Below are 12,598 nucleotides of genomic sequence, written 5' to 3' on the forward strand. Positions count from 1 at the left end.
ATAGAGCGGTGGCAAGGCATAGTGCAGGCTGCTCCTAGCCAACGTCGCGTCCTTCACGGTCGGCACCACGGTGCGGCATCATCTACGCCAACAGTATGAATAGGAAGGACAAGGGATTAGCAAAGCGAAAGGAAAAGGGGAGAGGTAATTTTCTCTGGATTTTATTGACATTTTTGAACAACTTATAATATGCAATTGTAGTAATTTTAGTGACAATTTGAAACGTGAACTGTCTATTTAACAAGATATTTTGAAGTACTTGGTATTGACACTAGCTCAAACCCAAGCACTCATGAAAGTGTCCTTCACGTCGTATTATGGTTTTGCATAAAGAAAAATTCTTAAAAGTTCGCCACACCTTTAATTCTTTTCGTCCTCCGCCTCTATTTCAAGGACGGAGGGAGTACCATAGTCGACACAACTCTAACACTCGAGATATTTTAAACTCACACCCAGGATGAATCATATGCTTTGGCATATAATCTGTCCAACAACCATTTTTTTTGTCAAGTTGTAGCACTCAACAGCGACATCCTTTTCATTTGTCGTTTTCTTCTCCATGTTGCCATAAGATATTTTGATTCCGGTCCATGGAGATTCAGTGCACCTGTGAGTACTAGGCTACCAGATATGGTCATTTTTCTTTGGTCTTTATAGTTTATAGACAAATTCAGTCCTTCATCCCTGCAAATAGAAACCGGAAGCTCTCAAATACGGGAAGAAAAATTGCTCCTGATGCTTACTCTGTATCTTCCCATATTTGGACGAACACAACCACTAGTAGTCTAGGAGTAGTTTCTAAAAGTGTACATGGCTTAATTAGTCGGATAAGTGTTCCAAAGCGGCGTCTGGACGCCGCTGTATTCGCCGCCATCCTCGCTCCGCGCTCTGGCGGCCGGCGGCTCCATGAGCATCCCCTGCGCCAAGCTCGCATAGTACGAGCCGGCGTTCATGCCGCCAAACCAGTGCTCGTCCAACAAGTCGCTGGACGTGGACAGCTCGCTCGGCGTCGGTGAGCCTTGGACGTCCTTTTCGCCGTCGTGCGTCTCTGGCGTGGACAGGACGGGCCGCTGCCGCTGGAACTCCACGACGGCGACGGCGACGGCGTCCTTGATCTCCCGCGCGCTGCTGAAGCGGGACGAGCCAGCCGCGAGGACGGGCAGCATCCGCCAGGCGGAGTCGGCGAAGTTGAGGCAGGCGGCGCGGTCGAGGAGCGCGAGGACGGCGGAGTCGTGCGCGCGCGCTGCCATCTCGGCGGTGGTGAAGGTGCCGAGCCAGAGCCTGTACCCTTGCGCGCCGCGCACGCGCACCTCGCACACCCACTGCCCGAGCCGGCCCCGCCGCCGCACGCCGCGGTACAGCGGGTGGCGCGTCTCCTTGAACTTGGTCCGCCCTGCCGGCCTCTTGGGCGGCTCGGAGCACACCGTCCTGTGCCCCTCACGCGGGGAGCCGGGGGCGGCGGTGTCCATCGGTTGCAGCGTCAAAAACTAGTGGAAAGTCGCTGCGTTGAGAGTTGCAGGTTGGTTTGAGCGGTGGAGTTGGGATGAGAAGAAGAGAACCGAGGCGGGGAAGAATAAATAGAGAAGATGGTCTAGTGGTTACCCGGCGGGGCGCTCGGGTTGTGGCAGCGGTGCGCCACGGAAGGAGACGAACGAAGCGGTAGGGTCACACCCTCGATATCTATCTCCTTCCTTCTGCTCAGGGCAACTCCAACACACACGACCCAACCGACGTTCGTTTAATCTGAATTTTGTCTGTTTAAGGATGGCAATAAGGCGGTGTCCACTCAGATTTGTGGATATGTCGGTCATGTGTCCAACACGCAGCTGCATTTCGGCCCCATCTTGTCCGGCTGTATGCACTTTTTTGCCAACACAATTTATTTCATCAACGACATTTTGATACATGGTAGTACATTTATCAAATCTTGACTAGAATAGTAAGACAAAAAAACAAGAACCATAATTAGATATTTTATAAGAAATCCAACTGCCATAACTGCTCTCATAAATTGGATTAATATCTTCTTGATGCCTTTATTGTTGACCTGCAGATTCTCGATCTTTTATACCTCTTTGTTCTTTGATTCTAAAGAAATGGACGTTGCTTCCCATAGATCGATGTATTTCTTCTTCCCAATACCCAAACTTGCATCTATCCTACACATAAATTTACATATGAGCCAAGAGCTATTAAAATTACGCCCAATCCAGAAGCACAACCGAAGAAAAACAAGCATATACCTTTTTTTTGCACTTGATGAACACCCACCCCTGATGTTTCAGCGTGGTAGAAACGCGGAGAACGACTTGACGCGGGCAGTTGTCGCACTTTATGAGCGGCAACGGTGAGCCGACCAGACGCTAGGGCAGCGCCGACCCCGGACGACGGCCGGGCGTATGTTTGTCGGCCATTCTGGCGGGGTAGATCCGAGCGGCTAGAAGCGGAGTCCATGTGTGCATGCGGCCCAGAGTTGTTGCCAGGGCTGTGCGGTCCGGTGCCCGGCCTATCCATGGCTAGGCATAGCCCACCGGCGGCAGGATGTGGCTGGATGCGCACAAATGAGGTGGCCAGATGCACACAATCCGGCGGCCAGGCTGGACAACGACGCGGCCGAGACAACGGCGGGGGGGTGGGGGGTGGGGGTGGGGCGGGAGGAGGAGGGGGTGCGTCGTGCAGGGGAGAAGCCGAGAAAATGGCGGTGGCATTCGCGGGTAGGGTTCGGGGGTTTGGGGGTGGCTGGGAGGATGGAGAGAAAAGGGGGCGCCTGTGTCCCCAACGGAAGGGTCAGGGAAAGACATGGGCACGCGTCGCGCCCGTCCGTGCGTGTCTGTTTCGACACTAACACGACGCAACTCAAAGTTGGGTCGGGAATGAATCGAAAGAGAACGAAAAATGGACGTTCGTTCGTTTACTCCTATGCGTTTGGTCGCGCTTTGTGTTTGTTTATCCCAAAACAGACACGGCCGGATGATTTGATGTCATGTGGTGTTGCCATTATGTGCCATAGGGATCACTTTTGTTCGCTTGTAGTACGTTTTTTATTAGAACGAAGGCTCAAGAAAAGCCCGGCTTTGAATTAACAAAGCCATCAACCGGCCAGGATTACAAGAACACCAACTAACAAGGAAAGCAAAAAGAGAACCAAGCGGCTGATACAAGGAGCAAAGCGAAACAGACTCAAAGGCAGCAGCGATAGCAAGAACACGCCATGCTGCCGCCAACACCCTACAGGACAACCTACACCAACCGGACAAGCTACGGACTTGAGAGGATGCACCACCGCGGAAGCTTCGTGATCGTAGCCAAACTCGAAGACAGCACTGACACTCCTCTAGAACTGCCACTGCAAAGGGCACCTGCCCTCCCATCCTGGCTCGAAGGATGCCGCACCGGCAGGCGGCAGCTCGATTCACCCTAGAACCCAGAGGAAGACGCCCAAGCTGCACATGAAGAAAGAACTAGGAGTAGACATGCTAGCTCAGAGCACACCATTCCGAGCACCGTCGTCGTCCGCGGTTAAACCACACCAAAGGGCTAGAGCTGTCGGCCACAGACGCAGCAACAAGGGCAACAACGATGAGCCACCGAAGAAAAGGCAGTGAAGCGCCGAGCCAAGCTGCCACCCTCCACCATCACACCCACAACCCGACTCTCTCGCCGCCCCTGCGATCCCCGGACTGCGCCTCCAAGAAGAAACACGACACGGATGTGTCGTCGCCGTCCGAATCAGGGGACCTAGACTTTCACCTAGCAGGGAACGGAAGGAGGGGGGAAGGATCCTCACCACAGTCTCCAGGGAGGGGTACGGCGCCCAGGGCGTCGCCTGCGATGTGGCTGCGCCGGCCAGGGGTTTCCCCCCGGAACCAACCCCCTCGACGAGATCCGCGCTGCCGACGCCCGGGAGGACCCGGATCCGGCGATGGAGGAGCAGATCGGGGCGGAGAGGATGAGATGCATCTGGCGACGGCAACCGCGCAGGGGAGGCCGCACACGAGCGACCGTGGACCGACACCTCCTCATCCCCCGCGAGACCGAGGGAGGCGCCTCACCAGCTCCGGCCAGGGTGGCCCGCCGCCCGGGCCACCCGGCGCTCTCCGCCCGGGGCCGCCGCCCCGGATGCCGAGCCCTCCACGCTACGTGGAGCCGCCGGATCCCCCGCCGCCACCTTCATCGGTGTCGAGCGCACGCCGGCGCACACGTCTGGCGGCGGCGGAGGGGGAGGGGAGGGGGGAAGGAGGGGTGCGGCGGCGGCGATTTAGGGTTTCCCCCGAGTCGCCTCGGTGGAGACGACGCGGGGGGGGGGGGGGTCCAAATCACTTTGCTGGCTGCCTCACCTGTTGTACGTCCTTGTAGTACGTTTTACCCGTCCTTGCTACAAGTCATCCGAAGAATAACTAGCATAATGGAGCCACATATCTTTCTTCTTTTTAGTGGATGGAGCCACATATCTAACCAAGTGAGGACAAACGCATCACATCTTGGCATCGTGCCAGTTGGCCATAGGATTTAGAGGACGGAGGGGAAGCGACAGCTCGTGATCACGACGTGAAGCAGTGAAAAGATCTCTGATCGAGGGCCCCAACTTGGCCTCAATCGGCCGACTAGTGACTAGTAGATGGCTTCCGTACCACATCTTCTGGATTAATTAGCGTAGCGTACGTCTGGACCAGCCAGTGGAGTGGATTAAGCTGCCAGATCCCCGATATAGTCACCGCTCGTGAACGAATAGCGCCTATTTTTAGAACCATTTCGTAAGTATACGTACTGCAGCGTTGTCGTTAGTGGTGTCTGTTGGCCTGCCGTTTTACTTTCTTTTTTGCTTGAATAAAAATTTACTGTAATTTCAAAAAAAAGTGTGAACATGAGATAAAAATAGTACTCCCTCCGTAAAAAACTATAAGAGCATTCAGATCACTACTCTTGTAATCTAAACACTTTTATACCCCGCAAAAAAAATCTAAACGCTTTTATATTTCTTTACAGAGAAAGTAAATACCATAGATTTACGAGGGCATCTTTACAGCTACATGAGACTCACTTGCATGAAGTGATCTGCCAATAAGCTCAAATTTGTTCATCACAATGTCATTGTCTATAAAAATTCCAAAAGGAAAAAAATGGAAATTTACCTGTGAACACATGGTTCAAATTTTACATGTCAAAGTTTTATGGAAGCCTACATTACACATACTTGTATGGATTGGTCTGCTAATAAACTCAAAGTGGATGCTCTTTATGTGGTTAATGTTGGGCTAATTTAATTCGTTCCTAGTAAATTTGATGTGTGAACACGAGGTTGAAATTCTAAAAAGCTAAATTCCATATAGTAGTGACCTTCATTTGCATCTGACATCCAAACATAAACATTATAATTCATATAATTATATAGAAAACTCAAAATTAAACGGAATTGGCTTTGGAATTCAACTGAATGAGTCGAATTTAATTATTGCAAGACAAACGGGGTGTTATAATAATGCCCCCTCCGCTGCGTGGAAGGAATGCATGAAGTTGGTACCTCTTGTATATGGGATATCTTCTTCCTGCATCTTCGGGGACATTTTGGAGCTTAGTTTGCTCCAAAAAAAAAAGCAGCACGCGACTGTCTCATTGTGTGATGGACGTTTTTTTTTTTTGCGATAAGAGATGGACGTTATAACTTCCTTATGGGCCCCTAATGAAAATGAGTGAAAGCTATAACTCGCTTAGCGCTCCAAGGAATTGTGAGTGTGTCTTTCTACCTGCGTTCTTTTATTTGTAGGAGTGAAATTCATAGAAAAATATATTTGGAATTACTTTCTCATACATATTATAACAAATTCATCCACTCCAACCTCTTAGCAGAATCTTTTGTTTTTTTATGTGTACAATAAAATATTGTTTCGAATATGTAATACTATTCAATATGACATGACATTTCTGAAGTGATGTTCTAGTAGTGGGTGCATATGCAACCATGCCATGATGAACACCAAATTCTGAAAAAATATAAATAGTTTTCAACAAATCTGATTTTTTTTACAAACAGTACTGAATGTTTTAGCAACATGCAAAGTTTCAATGTGCTCTAAATATTGTCCTTTTGGAACATCATTTTTCTCAGACTTTCATGGAAACATTCAGTACAAAACTTTGCATGTTGGTAAAAATATTCAATTTGTTTATCACAAAGAAATCAGAATTGTTTGTATATTTTCTCTATTTTTTACTTCTTATTTCACGGGTCATGTAGGTGCATACGCACCTGAGTGCAGAAACTCTGTGTTTTTGAGAATAATGCAAATAAAGGGGATCTGGAAGAGGTTAAGTTTCCAATAACTTAGCCAGCCGGCCCCATGACCCAAAGTGAATCCAACACATCATCTGGATTGACGTTAACTACATCAGCTAATTAATGCAATTTGTTAGTTGTTAAACGGTTATCCCTGCCCTGATGTTCAGATATTTCTCGTCACCACACCTCCACGAATAGTACATGCAGTTGAATTTCTCTTTCAAAGCCGTCTACTAACTCCATTGTGGTCACTTCCCTAATGTGCACTCTCGATCCCTCCCTACCAAAATACATTTTTTTTCGGTTCTCCTATAAGACAAAGTCGAATTGCCATAAAATACGGTCTTATATTTTAATGTTTTTTTTCTTGTTTCTACACTAACATAAAATATAGTAGCAGTACCTTATATAAGATCGTGAGTGCTTCAGGTCCACAATAACTGAAGTACTACTGTATTCTTTATTCACAGAACACGCAAGTGCAAATATGCCCTTTCTCAAAGTAGAAACCGGAGGCTTTCAATATGAACGAACACACATGGACCATATGAGGGAAAATATTCCCCTCTGTTTCTTCCCATATTTGGTGGGACAGAAGTACAGAACCAACTATAAACTTTACACGTCGCCGGCACCGAGCTCGCGGTTTTCAGGCCGCTCCGGCGGCTCCATGAACATGCCCGGCGAGTAGTACGATCCGGCATCCGTGCCGCCAAACCAGTGCTCGTCCAGCAAATCGCTGGACGTGGACAGCTCGCTCGGCGTCGGCGAGCCTTGGACGTCCTTCGACGCGATGGAGCGCTGCCGCTGGAACGCTACGACAGCGACGGCGACGGCGTCCTTGATCTCCCGCGCGCTGCTGAAGCTGGAAGACCCAGCGGCGAGGACGGGCAGCATCCGCCAGGCGGAGTCGGCGAAGTTGAGGCAGGCGGCGCTTCCGGAGAGAGCAAGCGAGGCGGAGTCGTGCGCTCGCGCCGCCATCTCGGCGGTGCGGAAGGTGCCGAGCCAGAGCCTTGTCTCCTTGGTGCCGCGCACGCGCACCTCGCACACCCACCGCACGTGCCGCCCCCGACGCCGCACGCCGCGGTACAGCGGGTGGCGCGTCTCCTTGTACTTGATCCGCCCCGCCGGCCTCTTGGGCGGCTCCGTCCACACCGTCCTGTGCTGGTCCGACGGGGAGGCAGCGTCGGCGTCCATCTGTGGAGACCGTATAGCACCGGAGTGTGCAGCGTAGCGCGGGGGGTGGCGCGCGTTAAGCCGTTGTGCTGAGGGTCGATGGATTGCAGCTCCGATGAGAACTAGAAGCGGGGAATCAAGCAGGTGAGTATATAGTATGCAGGAGAAGAGTTGTTAGGGGCTACTGGCAACGGGTTGGATACCCGCCACGACGTGGACGCTCGGGTGGAAATGGACTCTCTCTCGACAGACTGGTTTCATGGCGCGCGTTTTATTACATGTCCAGTTTGCGATCAATCTGATCCGTTACGTTGCTTCATCGAGGTAGCTAGCTGTAGCCTGTAGCTCTTGCTTGGACGTACGACCACGGTGCTACTTTTGTTACATTTTTTTTCTGGTTTGCCATGAGATGCTCCGGTGTCTGTTTGTTCACCCCAAGATTGTTCATCTCGGAAGGGTTTGAAGGCTGTGGTGCCCTTCTAGACGTTTCGACGCCGTAATCCATGGATGAGCACACTATATCTTTGTTCCCTACTTTTCTTTTCGGGAACACATCATTTTTCTCCAATCAAAAGTTGTAATCGTGCGAGAACAACCTTTTTGCATATCGTACTTGTATATCGGAGGGATTTGCGGTGGCCTTCCAGGCGTGTGAGCCACGGGAACTGATTCTAGATAGACTAACAAATCAAGGATGCGTTGTTGTTTTCTTCTTTTTGTCGAGTTTGCTAGAGCACATCTAGATGTGCTCTAAGCATTGCACATCTAAGTCCTATGGCATTAATTTTACGCTAAAATTCGTGATTGTTTTCTTCTATCTTTTTTTTTCTAGTTTAATTGAGTCATGAGATGTGCTACTAGACAGACCCTTCTTTCTCCAAAAAAAAGTGGACTATACCATAACCATCAACAGTTGAATCATCTCCATTGGTTTTTATGTTTCTATTGGTAAGAAATCAATTTCATCAATTAGCAAATCATCATACACTCCCATAGGTCGGTGTCGGCGCAGGCGTGAAACGTGACGCCAAGATCCATAGTGCCACAGACATAGCAGAGAATCCGCTTGACGGCAGCCCAGTGAACATCTCGAGGAGCATGCATATGAAGATACATCTCCTGCACGGCGTACTGGATCTTCGGTCGAGTCAGGGTGAGGTACTGGAGAGCACAAACGATAGACCGATAGAAAGCAGCATCTGAAGCAGGATAACCATCCGTGGCAGAAAGCTTGGCCTTCGTATCAACAGGCGTGGCGGCGGGCTTGCAGTTAAGCATGCCGGCGCGCTCCAGGAGCTCATGAGCGTACTTTCGCTGATGAAGGAAGAAGCCATCCGGACGGTGCACTACCTCGACACCAAGGAAGTAGTGCAAAGAACCCAAGTCCTTGATGGCGAACTCAGCACGGAGACGAGCCTTGAGTTGACTGAGGAGACCAGCCGTACATGCCGTCAAGATGATGTCGTCGACATAGAGCAGCAAGTAGGCCGTGTCAGAGCCCTAATGATAGACGAAGAGCGAGGCGTCCGAGCGGGTAGAGCTGAACCCAAGCTGGTGGAGAAACGCCGCGATGCGCTGGTACCAGGCACGCGGAGCCTGCTTGAGTCCGTACAAGGACCGCGAAAGCAGGCACACGTGATCGGGAAGCACCGGGTCAACAAACCATGTGGGCTGCTGGCAGAAGACCTGCTCCTCGAGATGATCATGATGGAAGGCGTTGGAGACGTCCATCTGGTGCACCAGCCAACCCCGGGAGAGCGCAAGGTGGAGAATCGTGCGTATCGTACCGGGCTTGACGACCGGAGCGAAGGTGTCGGTGAAGTCGATGCCAGCACGCTGTCGGAAGCCACGAACGACCCAACACGCTTTATAGCGATCAAGGGTACCATCGGGACGGAGCTTGTATTTGAAGACCCACTTCCCGGTAATCACGTTGGCGACGGGGAACAAGCTGCCACGTCCGGTTGCGCAACAGGGCGTCAAACTCCTCTTGCATCGCAGCCATCCAGAGCGGGTCACGAAGAGCGGCTCGAACGGAGGACGGCAAGGGTGATGGCTCAGACGTGGACGCCGCATGGACGTAGTCATCTGCGGCGTAACGCGAGCTCGGGCGAAAAACACCCGTACGGGCGCGGGTGACCGGACCCGACACGGGCACCGGGGGGGGGGGGGGGGGGGGGGGGGCGGGTGCCGGGAGGGCCGCGGGCACCGGGGCTCCAAGGGCTCTGCAGGCGCCGAGGGCGCCGCGGGCACGGGGCGCCGGGGGCGCCGCAGGCGCCATCGCCGCGGTTGTAGGAGGAGCCGCATGCGGGGGGGCGCGCCTCAAAGCCAGGGCGGGCCAAGAGAGGCGCGCGACTACCCTGGGAGAGGCGTCGAGGAGCCCGCGTCACCGGTGGCGGGAGGAACAGCCGGGGGTACCTGCTGAAACGGAAACACATGCTGATCAAAGTAAACGTGTCGGGAAGTGAACACACGGCGGGAGACGTGATCGTAGCACAGATACCCCTTGGAGTTAGAGGGATAACTGATGAAGATACAAGCGACAGAACGAGGTGCGAGTTTGTGAGGAGCGGAGTCGGCAGTGCTAGGATAGCAAAGGCACCCAAAAATATGCAAGCCATTATAAGATGGGTCGTACCGAAGAGAAGATGGTGAGGTGCATAGTTCCACCGTGGGCGGCAGGGGCGAAGGTTAAGGAGAAGTGAAGCAGTAGCGAGTGCGTCCGGCCAGAAACGAGGCGGCACATTAGCATGGAGCAGGAGCGTGCGAACGCAGTCGTTCAGAGTGCGAAGGATGCGTTCGGCTCGACCGTTCTGCCGTGAAGTATACGGGCATATGAGATGAAAAAGTGTGCCGTGGTGCGACAGAAAAGTGCGAAAAGCAAGGTTGTCGAACTCTTTTCCATTGTCAGTCTAAAGAGCAAGGATGGGACGCCCAAACTGTGTGCTGACATAGGAGTAAAAAGCCGTCAAAGTGGAGAGTGCATTCGACTTTCGTCATAAAGGAAACGTCCACACATAGTGAGAATAATCATCAGGGATAACCAAATAATATAAATAGCCTGAATTACTAGGAACCGGAGAGGTCCACACATCGCTATGAATCAACTGAAAAGGAAAAGAAGCTATGGTGGCGGAGTTATTAAATGGGAGGCGAACATGTTTGCCGACACGACAGGCATGACAGGTGTGAATATGATGAAGCTCCTAAGAATATGATGAAGTGTGACGGGGTTGGGCTCACCCAAATGAGTGTGCCAGAGATCGACGCCAGCGGAGAGAGCAACCGATGCGGTGGTGGACGTGGACGGCGGATGCACCAGATAGAGCTCATCGAGGCTGTCACAATGGTGAAGTACCATCCTGGTTCGAGTGTCCTTGACACAAAAACCAAGCTTGTCAAATTTATCAGTAATTGGATTTTCACGAGTTAAACAACGAACAGAAACAAGGTTCTTAATAAGATGAGGAGACACAAGTATGTTAGACAAAGCAATAGGCATGGAAGTGGATGGAAAAGAAGTGTGCCCGACATGTGTAATAGGAAGTGTGGAACCGTCACCAACAATGATGCGGCGGTCGGTGGTGACGGGAGTGAAGGAGACAAGATTACCAGGATGAGCAAACATGTGAGCCGTAGCCCCGGTGTCCATGTACCAATCACCGTGTCCAGTGTAGTTGTTCGGCGTAGCCGCGTGTGCAGCGCGGCGAGGAACGCCGGATCCCAAGGTGCCGGCGGCAGGACCGGCGGGGCCGTAGGGACACCGTAGGTGCTGTTCAGCTGTGGAGCCGCGTAGTACGCCTGGTGCGCCGGCAGGCGCGGCACGGGAAGAGTCGGTGCAGGAGCCCGTGGAACCGGCATGGTGTAGGCATAAACAACACCGGTCCATAGGTTGTAGCCGGAGGCCCACGGAGGGGGCACCTGGAACTGTTGCTGATGTGACTGCTGCTGACAGGGCGGGCCGGTGCCCTGCGACTGCTGCTGCTGACTACCGCGGTGGCCCCCAGCGCGTCGGCCCCCGCCGCGTCGTTCAGTAGGAGGGGAGGGAGGGGCGGGCGGTCCATAGGGCAGTGGAAGCAGCCCCGGCTACTGGGGCGCCGGGTGGTGCGGCAGCGGGGGCGCGGCCGGAGCAGCGGGAGGCGCCGAGGGTGGTGCCGGCAGCGAGAACGGTGTGGATGGCCTGCGCCTTCACCTGCTTCATCCGCCGCTCCTCCTAGCGAAGGTACGCAACGAACTTGGTGAAGAACGGGTTGGGGATGAGGCTGAGGTTCGCCGCTGTTGCCGAAGTCCTTGTTGAGCCCAACGGTGAGCGTGCTGAGGAGGAGGTCATCATTGATCTTCGCGCCAATATCACGGAGCTCGTCAGCGAGAGTCTTTAGGTGGCTACAATAGTCAGCGACGGAGGTGTTGTCCTGGTGGCACCCAAAAAACTCTTGCTGCAAAAAAACGTGACGCTCAAGCTGGTTGTCGGTGAAGAGCCCGTTCAGCTTGGTCCACACGGCACAGGCATCGTCACCGTCCGCTACGACCGTCTAGAAAAGGTCCGGCGAGATGGTGAGGAAGAACCAACGGATGATCATGGTGTCAATGGTGGACTAGTCATGAAACTCAGGGACGGGGCTGGAGTCGACGGTGCCGTCCACGTGGTGGATGAAGTGATACTACCGGAACACGAGGGAAAAGTACGTCTTCCACGTGTAGTAGGAGGAGTCCGCCTGCGAGAGACGAACCGGCATCCGCTCGAAGATGTTGAGGTTGCGGATGTCGTTGACGTTGGGAGGATTGGCATCGGCGAACGGGTTGAAATTGGTGGACGCGGAGGATGTGACAGACGACACGACACAAACGGGACGGGTCGGCGGCAGCAGCGGCTTGCGAGGTGAGCGGGCGATGAGAGTGCAGCGGCTCGAGAGATGCAGCGGCAGATGGCTGGATCGGGCTAGCGATGGGGTGGCGAGCTAGCGAGGGGGTTGCGGGGCTATAGCTATGTGGGTCGAGCTGGCGAGCGCGTCGCGTGGCTTCTGGCAGCAAACGGCGCGTCGCGTGGCGTCTGGCAGCTGGCGGCAAAAGGCAACGCGAGTCTGGTGGCGATCGGGCGTGGGCAGCAGCGATGTGGATCGCAGCGATCGGGAGCGAGTGGGGTCA

At 53.0% G+C, this 12,598-nt stretch overlaps 1 protein-coding gene across 1 annotated transcript; it reads right to left on the bottom strand.

Moving 5' to 3' along the window:
• Positions 1 to 470: 470 nt before the first annotated feature.
• On the bottom strand, positions 471 to 7,733 carry LOC125507256. Its single transcript, XM_048671897.1, has 3 exons — positions 6,900 to 7,733; positions 2,072 to 2,159; positions 471 to 1,487 (listed from the first exon to the last, which is right to left on the bottom strand). The coding sequence occupies exons 1-3, from the start codon at positions 7,472 to 7,474 to the stop codon at positions 816 to 818; spliced, it is 1,335 nt and encodes a 444-aa protein (XP_048527854.1). The 5' UTR covers positions 7,475 to 7,733; the 3' UTR covers positions 471 to 815.
• Positions 7,734 to 12,598: the final 4,865 nt, after the last annotated feature.

The sequence above is a fragment of the Triticum urartu genome, chromosome 5 (assembly GCF_003073215.2).
Source record: "Triticum urartu cultivar G1812 chromosome 5, Tu2.1, whole genome shotgun sequence".
NCBI lineage: Eukaryota > Viridiplantae > Streptophyta > Magnoliopsida > Poales > Poaceae > Triticum > Triticum urartu.